The sequence below is a fragment of the Phalacrocorax carbo genome, chromosome 7 (assembly GCF_963921805.1).
Source record: "Phalacrocorax carbo chromosome 7, bPhaCar2.1, whole genome shotgun sequence".
Classification (NCBI taxonomy): domain Eukaryota; kingdom Metazoa; phylum Chordata; class Aves; order Suliformes; family Phalacrocoracidae; genus Phalacrocorax; species Phalacrocorax carbo.
In genome coordinates this window covers 9,492,578-9,503,365 of record NC_087519.1, presented here as the reverse complement: position 1 = coordinate 9,503,365, position 10,788 = coordinate 9,492,578, and the positions used below count along the sequence as shown (strand labels likewise).

The 10,788-nt window shown below is 52.1% G+C and overlaps 1 protein-coding gene across 1 annotated transcript; it reads left to right on the top strand.

The window, feature by feature from the left end:
- On the top strand, nucleotides 1-8,923 carry RHCG (Rh family C glycoprotein). Its single transcript, XM_064455837.1, has 10 exons — nucleotides 1-433; nucleotides 3,785-3,971; nucleotides 4,444-4,594; nucleotides 5,353-5,500; nucleotides 5,891-6,057; nucleotides 6,750-6,887; nucleotides 7,244-7,380; nucleotides 7,915-8,039; nucleotides 8,418-8,491; nucleotides 8,612-8,923. Exons 1-10 carry the CDS (start codon nucleotides 223-225, stop codon nucleotides 8,675-8,677), a joined length of 1,404 nt encoding a protein of 467 aa, XP_064311907.1. The 5' UTR covers nucleotides 1-222; the 3' UTR covers nucleotides 8,678-8,923.
- Nucleotides 8,924-10,788: the final 1,865 nt, after the last annotated feature.

Below are 10,788 nucleotides of genomic sequence, written 5' to 3'. Positions count from 1 at the left end.
CTGCTCAGGGAAAAGGTGCAGAGATCTGTCCCTCCTCCCAGGGAGGAAGGAGGGCAAGAAGAGCAAGCCTGCTGAAGCTCTCACACTCTGAAATGTGATCCTGCCGCAGGCACCTCCCTGGGCCCCACCTCACCCTCTCCGACCTATATATGTCACCCGCCTTGGCCGAGCACGGGGGACGTGGGCTCACACGGTCTGCCAGGCCCCCAGGGATCCCTGTGGATGGAGCGGCCAAGGCACCAGGGGATGGCAAAGAACACGTATATGCGCTGGCGGCTCCCACTCGTATGCCTCCTCTGGGAGGTGGCCATGATCGTCCTCTTCGGGGTCTTCGTGCGCTTCGGCCCCGAAGCTGACGCACATTGGGAGGAAGAGAAGCGAAAGATGAACGTGACCAGTGACATAGAGAATGATTTCTACTTCCGATACCCATGTGAGTATTTGGGAAGCCTAGTCCTGGTGCTGGCTGGTCCCCATCCCATCCCAACCCATCACATCCCATGCCGTGGCAGAGCCTGTCAGAGGCAACGTCTCCACTGATTGCTGGAAAGTCGGGCTCTTGCCTTGAGGCTGGTTTGGGGCGCACCAAAGAGCAAGAGAAAAGCCTCATGGCCCTCCAGTGCTCTTGGGGCTTTGTCAGCAGGGTAGCATGACACCAGTATATGACGTCTTTCTTCCAGGAATAGGGCTGACGTTTTCCCAGCACCCTGCAAGTTTCGGCTTGCTGCCCCCTCCCTCAGCTATGGATCAGAGCAAGCTTTTCTGTGCATACGGAGGAACGGCTGTCGAGATCCTGTGACATCTTCCTCCCCTTCCTACGTCCTCCCCCTCACTACTAAATTGCCCTTTAGCTACTGGCATTTCGATGCCGGAATCCTCCTAACCCGCCAGGTTCCTAGGGCTCTTCGGTCACTACATCATATTGCCACGGCGATTATTCAGGTGGTTGAAGCCCTTCTGGCCAGGCGGTGCCTTTGGCCAGCTTTGATCTCCAGGGCTGGTCATCTTTGTGAACCATTCAGAACAGGCTGCTTCTGTAGGCAATTGTTTCCAAGGAAGCAACAGGCCTGAGTCATGCATCTATTTAGAACATTTCCATTAAAAACACCTGCTAAATCAAAGGAGCTATAGAAACCTGTAGCTGCTGAGGATTAGCTAGTTCAGAAAAGGATTTGCTTACAGAAACCTGCTGCTCAGCCGGCCTCTGCATTAGTGTATGGCCATGACTGCGCTGGGCTCTCCCTTGAGATCTGCCCTTGGGACTAACCCCACACAGGTTGGTGTGAAGCAGCAGCAGTGGCTGAGGGCTGCTCTTGGAGGACGTCAGGGGTCCAAGAAAGAGCTTGTAGGAGCTGAAGATGTGACATCTCTTCTGTCCTCATATCCCACCCCTCCTCTGCAGCGCCAGATATTCCCCCTCAAATGGCTGCATGGATTCACACAACTAAATCAACCTAAGAGCAACTGCTTAGCTCAGTTTAGCACTGAATTACATTTCTGTTTCAGACTTCAGGAAGGGCTCACGTGCCCAAAAGCACAGATGGCTTTTCTCCATTATCTAATCAGAAATATTCTCTCTCTGCAAAGATGGGCAAACATGGCAAGGCGACTGAGCCCTGGCATTTTGATTCTTGTGTCTATCCAGCGCTGCTCAGAAGACAGTGAGATTGCTGAACACCAGAGGATCATTTGTATTAATGTGTCTGCAACTGCTGCTGTCCATAGGACCTGTCTGCAATGGCAGTGGGATAGGAGTGACAAACTGACAGGTCCTCCAAGCTCAGAGATGATGGGGAAGGCAGGTAGAGGGAAGCCTATGCACAGTTGTGTAGGTGATGCCCATTGCCAGGTCCAGTCAGTGTGACATTTCCTTCTCATTTTGAATCGCACATTGATATTCCCTAACGGGTGACTTCTCTGCTCTCTAGGGAAAAGAAATTAGATTCTTCAGCACAGGCAGCATTCCCAAAGCCCAAACACTTCCTTTCAATAGTGACGGCAATTATCCTCCCGCAAAAGCAGGGTCACAAAACCTTTAGGGCATGGCAGCACCTGGGCTGCCTCAGTGATGCCAACATTATTCTTCCCAAGGGAAAACCAATGCAAGGGTTAGAAAAAGCCTTTAGACTGGGTGCAGTTTGAAGAAAGACTTGCTATTCCTCCTGGGTTTGTACAGGGTCTAAAACACAGCAGGGATCCGCTGTGTTTTCAGAGGGAGCACAGTCCACAGCTTTAACTCTGACCTGTGTACTTCTGCTTTTAGGATGAAAGTGAGAATATATAATGCAAATGGCAACAGATAATTCTAGCTGTGTATTGTGTTGCTTACACTGGAGAAGAGAGGTGGGGAAAATAAATACAGCTGCAGAGGGAAAGTCTGTGGGATTGTATGGTAAAAACAGAGTTAGGAAGACTGGTTCTTAAGGCACATGGAGAACTGCATTTGAAGTGACCTCTGCTGAACAGTGCCAGCTGCTGATCTTGTCTCCTTCCTTTTTTTATGAGCGATTTCATAGGCATGGGGGACATTGTTAAAAACAAGCAGATTAATCTGCTCTGCAAGATGGCAATACATTGCTGGAGCCTGTCCAAATGCTTGTCCTTCTGCAAATTGCAAGATCTTGTAAAGCACCAAAGGACAAAAGCCATGGCTTTCAGCAGAGCTACACCTCACCCAAATCTCACCCAGCCCTTACAGGAAGCAACAGATACAATCCCACTGTCCCTGAGGGAGCGGATCTGGGGCTGCTGGATTTCAGCACAGGTTCGGGGTGGCACAGACTCTCAGTCCCTGCATTTCCTTTGCTCTGAGCTTGTGCCTTCTCTGAGGTGCACAGATGTTGCTGGTTATAGTGGCTATAATGGTTTGTGTGCTGCATAATGCAGAACTTGCTGGCGTAGCTCCGTTGATGCTGTGTTTACTTGTTCTATAGTGTGGGTTTGCTGGTGGGAGTCTCCCAGTGGGGGAACCCAGCCTTGGGTCTCCTGCTCTTTTCATGGGCATAGTGGCCTCCAGTGTGAGAGTTCGTATGGTTCAATTTGTAAGCATGCAGTGTTTCAGCTCACTTAATTGCAAAGCGATTCTTATCTGATAGAAATGTGCAGCATTAAAAAGTACAGCAGGTTTACTGCACCGAGAAGTTCATTCAAGAGGCTCATGCAGGTTTGGATTCCCCCAGGGAAGGGCATCTGAGGGGCTTGAGTTAGCAGGTCTGAGCATTTGTAGGAAGAACTGGGTCTCTCTGGTTTAAGCACTCCAAATCTCACAAGGTAGGATACTGGTCTCAAGGGTATTTTGCCACTGATTTCAGTGGTATTTAAAAATGTATTTGTAAACTTCCCTTGTTCTTGTACTCTTCTTGCTCTGAGCCATCACCACTGCATTGGATGGACCTACCCAAAATGACCATTCATGTGTTTTTAACAAAACTTCACTGTTCATTTTACATGACATTTTCTGAGTTTTTTACAAAAGGGGAAAAAACAATCTGAATATAAAAATGTTTTCCTTTTTATACTCCATTAGTCTCCAGTCTTCTCTTGCATGCAGCTTTTAATAAACATTTTTTACTTTCAAGACTGAGCCTTTTAACTAAAAGCCAGTTTCCAAAAGTTGAACCATTTTCAGAATTAGAAATGCAGAGACACGGGACAAACATATATTTTCCCTTGAATTTTCCCCCTACTGCCAAGGATGTGGTTAGTTTCCTTTCACCGCCAACTACAAACAGCACTCACAGCCCTGCCTTCCCCAGAGAGCTGATGGTCCCTTCTCTATGCACAGCTTTCCAGGATGTCCACGTGATGATCTTTGTGGGCTTTGGCTTCCTCATGGTGTTCCTCAAGCGTTATGGATTTGGAGCCGTGGGTTTCAATTTCCTCCTTGCTGCCTTTGGGATCCAGTGGGCTCTCCTGATGCAAGGCTGGTTCCACTCTTTCAAGAGCGGGAAGATCCTCATTGGAGTGGAGAAGTAAGGAGGAGATGGGCTCTGGGATGCCACCTCTTGACTGGCGAGTGGAAGTGCTGGGATGGGAGCCAAGCAGCTAGCAGCACCTGCCCCAATGTGCAAATGAGTCTCTAAAATGTTGTCTTCCCTCCGCATGCCTCCACTTGCTTTCCATCTTTCAGACCAAAGGTACCAGCCATTATGGTGGTACTGCCTAAAGGGAAATGTGAAATGAGTGTCACCCCTTAGTCCCAAGCCAAGCACCATGGACGCTAGTGCTGAGAACATATATAATACACAAAATTTAAATAATCTGGGGGAAAGCACCTTTCCTGGACAGTATGTCAGGATCGGAGGAACGCCAGTAGGAAATCCAGGGCTGGCTCCTAATCACCTGTTTGTCTTTGGGTGGGATCTCTAGAGCTGGGGGTGAGTGAGGGTCAGTTATGGAAGAGCATGTCCTCATTAAACTACAATTATCCTTCCTCTTTTCCAGCCTGATCAATGCTGATTTCTGTGTGGGCTCTGTGTGCATTGCCTTTGGGGCCATCCTGGGCAAAACCAGCCCCATTCAGCTCCTCGTCATGACTTTGTTTCAAGTCACGCTCTTCTCAGTGAATGAGTACATTCTCCTCAACCTGCTTCATGTAAGGCTTTAGGCAGCACCCATTTGGTTCTGCTCCTTCCTCTCCATATATCTGCAAATTGTCTCCCTTTGCTATGGCTCCACCAAGCCACTGCCTTCATAAGCATTTGAAATGCAAGAATTCAGGCAGAAAAAGTAGATAGATTAGAAAAGAGGTGGTCAGTGGGGGTTACTTCCATGAGCAGGGAGACCTCCCGGAGTTTTACACACAAGCCTAGCAACTAAAGAGCACTGGGTCCCTTCACTGTGGCTCCAGAGGTGGACAGGGAGTCTTAGCACAAAGGGCCAGTTATTCTCTTTGTGCCTGAGATTTCCCTCTCATCTTTTTCCCTGCTGGAATATGGGCATTGTAGAAGGAGATCAAGTGACAAGGATGACAAGATGTCTGCTGATGGAGGCAGGGTTCCTGCCCTCCAAGACAGGGCTTGGAGGGCTGGGAAGCAAATGAACTCCCAGAGGATCAGAGTGCACATGGGAGCCAACCTGGCTATTGCTGCAACCCACTTGCCATTGGGACAGGTCAGAAACTCCCCTCTGCTTTGATGCCTTCCAAGGGGAAGCTAAGAGGAATGTAATGACTGTGCACAGGACCAAGCAAGCAGGATAGATAGGGGGACCAGAGCATTTTTGTCCACTTCTTCCCATGACTGGGTGAAGGCTGGAAGGATAAGTGGTCAGCTGGGCATGATGCAAACCAGACCTCAGCTCCAGAATGAATGGTGATTGCAGAAGCAAACCTCTATTTTCCTATGGCTGCAGGTTAAGGACGCAGGTGGCTCCATGACCATTCACACCTTTGGAGCCTACTTTGGCCTCACAGTGACACGCATCCTGTACAGACCAAACCTGGAGCAGAGTAAGGACAAGCAGGGCTCCGTGTACCACTCTGACCTCTTCGCTATGATCGGTGAGTCTTCTCCTGCCTCATGGGCACTGGTACATGCAGACCACTTGGCTGGAGAGGGCTGGTCCCTCCTGTGTCTCTGGGAGAACCAAACCAGGGTCTGGGGCTGAGAAGCTCTGCATCCCAGTCTTCCACCTCTCAGAGGTACTCAGCTTCCTTCATCAGCGGCTCAGCTGAGATGGTGCCTGGGAAGACAAGGACATGTTTTGGTTTCCCTTCTCTGCCAGCCCCTCCTGATGATGGTCCTGTCATGGGGGGTGCAGGTCCAGGGCAGCAGGGCTACAGAATTTAACTATCCCCTGTGTAGAAAAATCTTCTTTAGAGGTTTTTTTCAATCCCTGTATTCTTTCTTTTCCCTTTCTTTTCTTTGTCCCCTCCTCCCCATCCCACTAGGTACCCTGTATCTATGGCTATACTGGCCCAGTTTTAACTCGGCAATTTCTGAGCATGGGGATGCCCAGCACCGGGCTGCCATTAACACATACTGCTCGCTGGCTGCTTGTGTCCTCACCACAGTTGCCTTCTCCAGCATGCTGCAGAAGAAAGGCAAGCTTGACATGGTAAGCTGGGAGCAGAGAGCCCTGCGCTGCCCAGGGGACTTATAATGAGGTTGATTGAGGGTCCAGGAAACAATTGGCACTTCTCCTTTGCTGAACTGATACTGGGTTTCAGGGTGTGGTGGTGCAGCCAGCATCCAGGCAGAAACCCAGAGGCTTTATTCAATAAGTAGGTGGAAGTGAGTCCTGCAGTGCTTGAGGTGCAGGACGATGCCCTACATGTGGTGGACCTGATTCACAGCAGGGACTGGACTTGATCTGCCCAGAGAGGCACTCATGGACATGTTGCAGAACTATGTTTGGCAGCACTTTCCAGCAAGCCGAGCAGGGCCTGCGCAGCAGCTTGTGAGCAATCGGGGGGCTGACTTGTATGTGTTATGTGTGTGGGTGACATGTCTCTGTGACAGCAGAGCTTGCATGACACATGGGTGAGACAATTTCCATCTCATCACAACTCCCCACCCAGATTTGTGGATGCAAAGAATGTGTGTGGTACGGAGAGTGGGAGTCTATGTGCGCCTGTGCTGCAGAGGCTGCCTGTTCTTCTCTTGTTTTTCACCAACAAGCAGGAAAATGGGCCCTGATATTTCCTCTGGAAGCATTTTCAGAGCTGATTCTCCCGCTTTACCATTTGCACCATCCCTGAGCAATTGCAATCTCCCCAAGATGCCAAGACAGAGCGGTTACTTCTGCAGGTCCACATCCAGAATGCAACACTGGCAGGTGGCGTCGCTGTGGGCACCAGCGCAGAGATGATGCTGACTCCATATGGCTCCCTCATTGTCGGATTCATCAGTGGCATTGTGACCACGGTGGGGTATGTCTACCTCACGGTGAGTGCTGCTCTAGGCGTCTGCAGCCCTGGTCCTACTAAGGAGACCAGGAATGGATTCACTTCCCTTTGAGGGTTCCTGCTTCCCACTATCAGTTACATAGATGCCCTTCTGACTCCATTTACCACCCCAAAATGCTCAGGAAGATTCAATCTCCCAACAGGGGAGTGTTTGAAGGATATGTTGTTATTTTATCTTGAGCTTGGCTCACATCTTTGTCTACAAGCCCTTAGCTCTTAAGTGGGACACAGTACCACTCTTCCTTCTCTGCTTATCCCATTCCTCCACAGAAGGAACTAATCCTTCCCAGGGCTGTGCTCATGTTCCTGATCTCTCTCTACCTCCCTTCCCCTCAGCCTTTCTTGGAGTCCAGGTTGCACATCCAGGACACATGTGGCATCCACAACCTCCACGGCATGCCGGGCCTTATTGGAGGCATAGTTGGGGCCATCACTGCAGCTGCAGCCACAGAGGATATATATGGAAAGGAAGGGTAAGACAGCTTGAAAATCTTCCTTGAGAACAGATTTTACCTGGGGCTCCTTGCACTGGGAGCAAGAAGCAATTAACAGCCCTTGCTAATTGTCCAGAGTTGCCCCTTTCCCCCTTGAAAACATGGGTTCACTGACTGTGTCGGGCTTACCAAAGTGTAAAAGACTCATCTCTTGCATCTGACTTCTGGTTGCCTCCAGAAGTGAGCCATAACCCTGCTCCTTGGCATTATCTGAGGCACAGTGGGTGGGGAAGTGCTCCTCCCTCCGCCCCTGCATTTTTTGTGGGGGGTCATGTAGGGCTGAAGGTCTGAAATACAATGTTTATATTTTGGGCTCCTCCTAGGTAAAGTTTTGCCAGGGGCCCAAGGAGAAGGAAGCCAGTGGTGTTTTGTGTCATTGTGACACTCTCCTGGTCCATTGCAGAAGAGGGATGGGGCTAGGGAGGTGTCCCCAAGAGGGAGCAGGGCAACGTGGCTCCTCCAGAACCAGAGTCTCCTGTCAGGAACAATCCTCACCATTTCTGCCCTTGGCAGGATTATCAAGGCATTTGACTTCACTGGCCCGTACCAGACACGGACGCCCAGTGTCCAAGGAGGGTTCCAGGCAGCCGGCATTGTGGTGTCTCTGCTGATGGCTTTCGCCGGGGGTGCCATTGTAGGTAAGCACGAGGGGAGCACGGAGAGGGGAGGGCTGAGTCCAGCCTGTGGCTGAAATGGCGGTGTCCATGTACTCCTGCCTGTGGCTGGTTGCGTCCTTCCCACTTGCACTGCAAGGGTTGCAGCCCCCGGCTTGCTCACATTTGGATACCCTGTAGCAGGACCACACCAAAGCCCACACAAGCAGGGGAAACCAGGCAGCGAGCAGGGAGCAAGCTCAAATGGGCTTGGAGAAAAGGGGTGATGGGCTCCAAGCACTACACCAGGGCTGCGTTTGCCCCTTTTGCTGTCGGGACGGGTGGACTCCAGCCATCCACACCCTGCCTGCATCCCACACGCATTATGGCCCCCTGCCCACCGTCCTGCCCGCCTGCTTCCAGGGGCCATCCTGAAGCTGCCTGTCTGGGGCGACCCCGCCGCCGAGAACTGCTTTGAGGACGACGTTTACTGGGAGGTGAGGCGTGCCCGGCCGCGGGAGCGGGGCGGGAGGGGGCGGGAGGCACAAGATGGCGCTGTCGCCCCGCGGCGTGAGGGGCCGTTGTGGCGGGGCGCTGAGGGCTCTGCCGCGCCGCAGGTGCCGGAGGACGAGGAGAGCGACGTGTACCACATGCACAACCCCGACAAACCCGCCTCGCCCTGAGCCGGCCGCAGCCCTCCGCCGCCCCCCGCCAAGGGCGCTGCTTCCTCAGGGGGCGGCGGGGCTGCCCGCCATCTTCCCGCCCGCGGGGCCGCCCCTGCCGCCTAATCCTCCACCGCAGGACTCTGCGCCCCGCTCCTGGTGGGGCAAAGGCTCATGTTCTACCCATGGCGATGAGGCCTGGACCTTCTCTTCCGCTTTTGTAATGAGGTGTTGCAAATAAAATCAAAACGTGTTCTTCTTTCCGGGCCTGTGCTCCCTTGTGCAAGTGGTGGAGCAGGGTGGGATGTCACCAAGACCCCATCTCTCCCGCTGGCAGCACAGGGCAGCTGCTGGGAGAGCTCTTGGCTGCTGGGAGTAAAGCAGAGGCGCTGGGACACTCCTGGTGCCCGTGGCCAAAGTGGATGCACAAGCGATGGCAATGCAGGGATAATGCAGGGTGTGGGGACACTTAGGACCTGTCACCTTAAAATACAGCAGGTCTAGGCAACAGCCAGACTTTCCACAGCAGGGGCTGAGCCTGTGTGGGAAGCACAGCCCAGGCTGGTGGTTTTCTTGTGGGGGGTTGTGCTGGGGTGCAGCATCTGTCCCCATGCTCACGCTGCCATCCAAGTCCCGGGTAAGAGCCAGCTTTGAGTCTGGCCACACTTACATGCCTCCACCATCACCTTCTCAAGTGCTCTGCTGAGGCCTCCATCAGCTCCTTGGGAGCCTTGTTTGCAGGTATGGTGCAGGCTGGCAGACGCTTTCCTTGTCTTTGGCTTCAGCCATTTCTTCCAGTGTCATCAGACCACTCCTTCCACTTACCGGTGCTATCCTGAAGGGAACAGCCCAAAGCCAGAGCACAGCCGACAGGCTCTTAACCGGACCATCAGGCTTCAGCCAGAGTTGGGGGAGACAGTAATGAAAATCAGGCCTAAAACCTGCGTGTTTTCCAGGATGATGTGATATGAGGAGCAGGAGAAAAGAAAAGGGGGGGGGGGGGAGGGGGGAGAAGGAGGTAGGAGGGCTGATAGGTGTCTTCACCGCGTCTAGCTGTAATTCTCACACCTGAGGGGGGGAGTCAAAAGTAGCTATTCACATCCCCTCGGGATATGACACCCTCATTTTCCATGCTGGGTAAAGACAAAAACCCTTTACAACATGTTTCTGGAATTTGTCAGCGGCTGCCAGCAGCAGCATGTTAATTAAATGTCGGCAAAGATGGAAGCAAGAGGCTCTGCTCTAATTGGACACTTTGCTTGGTGGAGCTGAAAAACATTGTGACAGAGGAGGAGGCGCCGAAACACTGTGTTCCCCTGCCATGGCGTGGGGACGGGGACAGCCAGGCGCAGGAGTTGCTCTCTTCTGAACCAGCATTGCCTGTGCTTGGCCTGAGACAACCCCACTGTTGAAAAAAGAAGAGTAACACAATAAGAAAAGGCCTAAAACCCTCCATAGGCAAGGTCTCAAGCACGGCAGTGGTGTGGGATGCAGGGAAAGGGTTTGTTGGCTAAGGGGAAATTCAGAAATATTGTAGCTGGGCTGTCAGGAGCTCTAGCCCTCTTGCCAGCTGGTGGTATATTGTATATTATTTTATGATGGCAAAGGAGATGCCTGACAGGGGTTAGAAATGGTCTCCAGAGAATGATCCCTGCAGAGGCTGAGTATATGCTGAGCTGCACACTTTCCCCCAAGGCAGGGATGGGAAAATGGGGGCAATTCCTGATTTCCCTGTGCTGGGATCTGCTGAAGGAAGGAGATCTCCTCACAGCCTCTTTGCACTGGGGAAAGGATGTAACAGCCATTTTCTGTTCACATCTTCATCCACAGAGCCTGTCAGAAACCATCACGGGGACATTTACTGGCAGGCACTGTAGACAATCTCATTTCAAAAGTGGAGCCTTAAAACTTTTTGTCCCAAGTCTTCAATACCACCTGAAAGCAAAGCAGACCTCTTGGGCACTGCATTTCCTACTGCCTCTCCAGGCCAGTGCCCTTCTGTCTCACCCCGTTTGAGCCTCTGGTCACGTCCCAGATAAGCTAGCCTCCAGCCATGCCAGCTCCCAGGGAGGCAGTGTCCCACTGTGGGGATACTGTGTCCAGCCCCCGCGGCCTCTGGTCTTTCCTCCCAG